General features: G+C 38.5%; 1 protein-coding gene across 1 annotated transcript in view; it reads left to right on the top strand.

The window, feature by feature from the left end:
* LOC106875608 (glutamine synthetase) overlaps positions 1 to 4787 on the top strand; it is a 71235-nt gene extending 66448 nt beyond the window's left edge. The window contains exons 4-7 of the mRNA XM_052975297.1: positions 1525 to 1831; positions 2537 to 2664; positions 3244 to 3443; positions 3950 to 4787. Of these exons, the coding sequence (XP_052831257.1) occupies positions 1525 to 1831; positions 2537 to 2664; positions 3244 to 3443; positions 3950 to 4232 (918 nt within the window). The 3' untranslated portion in view covers positions 4233 to 4787. The remainder of the gene's footprint in view (positions 1 to 1524; positions 1832 to 2536; positions 2665 to 3243; positions 3444 to 3949) is intronic.
* Positions 4788 to 5160: the final 373 nt, after the last annotated feature.

Genomic DNA, 5160 nt, shown 5'->3' with positions numbered 1-5160 from the left:
ACAAGAAACAGTTGTGCTAAAATGTGAAGGCGCATGACTCAGTGGTTAGTGTCAAGCTCACAATCATGAGGTAGTGAGTTCAATTCCTGGACTGGGTTGTATGTTGCGTTCTTGAGCAAGACGCCTTATTTCACATTGCTCCACTTCACTCAGCTGTAGAAATGAGTTGCAGCCTCACAGGTGCCAAGCTGTATCATTGGCTCCTTTGCTTTTCCCTTGGATAACATTGGTGGCGTGAAAAGGGGATTCTGGTATGCATGGGTGACTGCTATCTTCCATAAACAGCGTTGCCCGGACTTGTGCCTTGGAGGGTAACTTTCTAGGTGCAATCCCACGGTCATTCATAATTGAAAATTTGAGTATGTTACAGGGAAAAATTGATGATAAAAAACTAATGATAGTTTTGAATTAACTTGGAAAGTGACTCACCATTTAGCATCATGAACTAGTATCTTATAATTAGGCTAATTTAATTTTCTATTCTGTACAGGGTTGGTAGAATTCATGGTCTGTAAGTTGTGGTTTCAGAGAGATTTGGTTACTTCAAGCAGGTCAAACAACCATTTCTAGAAGCTTCCTTGTTATAACTAAATCAAGCATATTAGTCATAGATGCAAACAGTACTGTAGCAGATATGGACTTCTGAGTTAGTTGTCTGAAATAAGCAGTTTCTGGGTGTAATCCTTTAGAGTATCTGCTAGTTGACAGCTAGGTGAATAACTAGAATTGGCCGCCCAGTGTAGACCAGGTTCTATAGACAGGAGCTGAATGCTGCCATTGATCTATGAGGGGGTGCTGAAAAGTTCCTGGGTATCACGAAAGGCCTAGATGGAAGCCCAACCTTCCGAGTTCATTTACAGGGTTTAGTAAAACTGAAGGACCGTTGCAATGAGTGTGTGAATCTGAGAGGCGAATAAATTGATAATTAACAGATCCTCCTGTATTTTCCTTTACCCAAAGTCAGGAACTTTTCAGCACCCTCTTGTATTTATACAAACATCACTCTATAACTAAATCAACATTTTCATGACTATGGCTTACCAGCAGAATTACCCAGTATTATCCTGGTGCTAATTGTTTAATTTAAATGACTTGTTTAATTTAAATGACTTGGCTTAGAGTACATAGTAATTCTTGTGTATCAAGATGAAAGAATATATAAATGCTTTAGTAATTTTACATTATACAATTTAATCCTTTCACTGATACTTTCAGATTGTGTCTATGCAAAACTTGATAAATAAATAAATAAATGAAATGTAATGATCATAAGCATATTATTAAATGAGATGTTACTCAGTTTGCAAAAAAACATGAGGAAAAGCCATTGTATCGTCTGGTTTTTGTCTTTTAATGATATTCTATATATCCTGTATGTTTATTTATATTAGCCCTTGTGGCCAATAAAAGAATAAGTTATTATTATTATTATGGTGGTACCCTGGCAGAATTGTTAGCACACCTGACGAAATGCATAGCAGTTTTCATCTGTCTTTGTGTTCAGAGTTCAAATACCCCTAAGGTCAACTTTGCTTTTCATTCTTCCAGGATCAATCAAGTAAATACCAGTTGAGCACTGGGTGTCAATGTAATCGACTAGCCTCCACCTCTCCCAAAATCTTAGGCCTTGTGCTTATAGTTGATTGGATTGCTATTATTGTTATTGTTATTATTTTTATTTCAGAAACCAATAAAAGATGTACATGTGTGAGTGTAATGGAGGCAGTGAAAGAGCAGCACCCATGGTTTGGAATGGAACAAGAATACACATTGCTGGATTTTGATGGTTATCCTTTTGGATGGCCTAAAAATGGTTTTCCAGGCCCACAAGGTAAGTTTATGAATTTTTTTATTTTTTCCTTCAGTTAGCAATCTGAAGCAACACGAAAAATACCTCATATATGGAAGTAAATCATTCAAGATATTATTATTATTATTATTATTATTATTATTATTATTACTATTGAGTTGACAGAATTGTTAGAATGTTGGACAAAATATCTTGTCCCTTTTCTTTAATCTGGCTTTTTATGTATGGCCTGAGTGGAGGCGCAATGGCCCAGTGGTTAGGGCAGCGGACTGACGGTCATGGGATCGCGGTTTCGAATCCCAGACCGGGCGTTGTGAGTGTTTATTGAGCGAAAGCACCTAAAGCTCCACGAGGCTCCAGCAGGGGATATATTGTTTATGGGAGATATAAAACATACGCAGCCTCTGTTACTCAGTGTCGGTTAGAAACCACATGGAAGCATATGTGCATACTGTTAAGTTTCATTTGTGTGGATCTGGTATGGGTGCTCCTTTGTGCAGTTCCAGCATAGACGCTCGCCCTGTGTGGATCTGGCATGAGTGCTTCCCTGCATGGATCTGGTACAGGCACTCCCCCACCCATGCAGCTGAAGTATTGGTCAGCCTGAGGTTATAGTTGAAGATACTTGTCCTTTGTGCCACTAATTGGGATTGAACCCAAAATCATGTGGTTTTCCTGCCCTTAAATGTCTTGCTAAATTCTATTGCATGTCTTGTATTTCTTCAGGTCCTTACTACTGTGGTGTTGGTGCTAACAAAGTGTTTGGTCGTGACATTGTGGAAGCCCATTACAAGGCCTGTCTTTATGCTGGAATAAAGATTTGTGGCTGTAATGCTGAAGTTATGCCTGCTCAGGTGAGAATCATACCTGTCATCATCATTTAACATCTGTTTTCCATGTTGGCATGGGTTGTATGGTTTAACAGCAGCTAACCAGCTGGAGAGCTGCATCAGGCTCCAATTGCCTGCTTTGGCAGAGTCTCTACTGCTGGACACCCTTCTTAATGCCAACCATTTCACAGAGAGTACTAGGTGATTTTTTTTCATGGCTCCAGCACCAGTGTTTTGTATGTGGCATTGGCATTTGGTGCTGCCATGGTGCTTTTTTACATGGCTCCAGCACGGATGCTTTTTGCGTGGCTCCAGCATGGGAGGCCCTCATGTGGCTCCAACATTGTACCGAAACAGGTACTGGAGCATAATGCAGTTCTTGGGTCTACTGGATCCTGTTAAACACCCGAGCCATGCCAGCATGGAAGAGGGACATTAAATGGTGGCGATATATTTGGTCAGCTGCACTTTTCATTCTTTCAGGGTTGGTATATTATTGACTACACCTCTCCCTCCCCCTACTTTGAAACCTCATATTTATGTAAGAAATTATTCTTATTTCTGTTTTCATTTTTTTTTTTTTTTTTTGTCTTGGTATTCTAGTGGGAATTTCAAGTTGGACCATGTGAAGGTATTGAAATGGGAGATCACTTGTGGATGGCCCGGTATATTCTTCATCGTGTTGCTGAAGATTTGGGTGTTGTCATTAGTTTTGATCCAAAACCAATGACCGGAGACTGGAATGGCGCAGGAGCACATACCAACTTCAGTACCTTAAACATGAGGAAAGACAATGGTTTGAAGTAAGTATATCTGTCTATATTTTTTTGCTGGTTGATTCATTTTCTTTTTTTGCTGTCTGACACCACCTTTCAAGCACTTCCTTCATATTTTGAAGAAACCTATCTGGTTCATAATCATCATCATTATTGAAAGCCTGCTTTCCATGCTGGCATGGGTTGGACAGCTTGACAGGAAACCAATGAGCTGTGGGGCTGTGTCAAGCTCCAATGTCATGTTTGACATGGTTTCTACAGCTAGATACTCATTTTCATGCTAACTACTTTACAAAGTTTTGGTTATGGGAAAATATTACCTCACTGGAAATGGGTGAGTGTTGGTGACAGGAAGAGCATTTGGTTGTAGAAAATCTGCCTCAACAAACTCTGTCAACAAGCTTCGTCTGAACTATGCGAGCATGGAAGAGTGGACATGAAAACAATGACGGTGACTCAGTCAACTGTATCGTAAAATTTTAGCTTTGTACTAATGCAAGAATTTTTTTTTTTTTTTCCCTATGTATTTTCAGGTATATTGAGGCAGCTATTGAAAAGTTAGCTGAAAATCATGAAGAACACATTAAAGCATATGATCCAAACAAAGGCCAGGACAATGTGAGACGACTTACCGGACGCCATGAAACCTCTTCTATTCATGAGTTTTCAGCTGGTGTTGCCAACCGTGGGGCAAGCATTCGCATACCAAGGTCTGTGGCAGATGAAAAGAAGGGTTACCTTGAAGATAGACGCCCCTCATCCAATTGTGACCCATATTCAGTTACGGAAATCATTATCAAGACCGTGTTATTATAAGCCAATTCTCTCTCTCTCTCTCTCTTCTCTCTTTCTCTCCTTGAAAAAAGATTTACAAATGATAGACATTCATTTTCTTTTTTAATCCCTTTTTTTTTTTTTACCTCCATGGGAGGTTTCAATTTCTCTATATGTATACATATTGTATATGTATATCAATATATACACTTGTGAGTGTTAAAATAAATATATATATATATACATATATATATATATATATATACTTACACACAACATACAAACGCATAAAAAACAGATCTGAGTAACTATTTTAAAAAATATAACTGATGCATATTTTGGGTTGGTTTTTGTCTTTTATTCACTTCTCTTTTATTGGTGGAAGTTGATTTTTTTTTTTCTCTCTCTATAAACATGACTACAAAATTTATTTCTTTTTAATAGAATAAATACTCATTCTTCGGTGAGATCATCATTTCATTTATTTCTATATTTTATTGTTTTTTTGGGGTCCTTTTAGAAATGAATTCCACTCATTTCATCCAATGTTTCTTTTAATTTGGACACTGAACAAAAATAAAGATACATATATATATATACATGTATACGTTTTTTTTATTCTTTTATTGTCACCAGTCATTAAATTAAGACCATGCTGGAGCACAACTTTTGAGTAAAGTGAGTTGATTATGGAACTAGACAATAGGGTGAAAGGTGACCCCCCTTTGGTCATGAATGACCATGGGAAGGCACCTAGGTACAAGTCCGAGCAAGGTTGTTTATGGAAGACCAGCAGTCGCCCGTGCCTCTCCTCTCCAAGCCACCAATGTTTTCCAAGGAAAAGGCAAAGGGGCCGATACAGCTTGGCAACAGCGACGCCACAACTCATTTCTACAGCTGAGTGAACTGGAGCAACATAAAATAAGGTATCTTGCTCTAGAGCACAACATGTAGCCTGGTCCAGGAATTG

The sequence above is a fragment of the Octopus bimaculoides genome, chromosome 21 (genome assembly GCF_001194135.2).
Source record: "Octopus bimaculoides isolate UCB-OBI-ISO-001 chromosome 21, ASM119413v2, whole genome shotgun sequence".
NCBI classification, from domain to species: Eukaryota; Metazoa; Mollusca; class Cephalopoda; order Octopoda; family Octopodidae; genus Octopus; species Octopus bimaculoides.
Note: the sequence above shows the minus strand (reverse complement) of the source record. Positions and strands in the feature narration are given on the sequence as shown.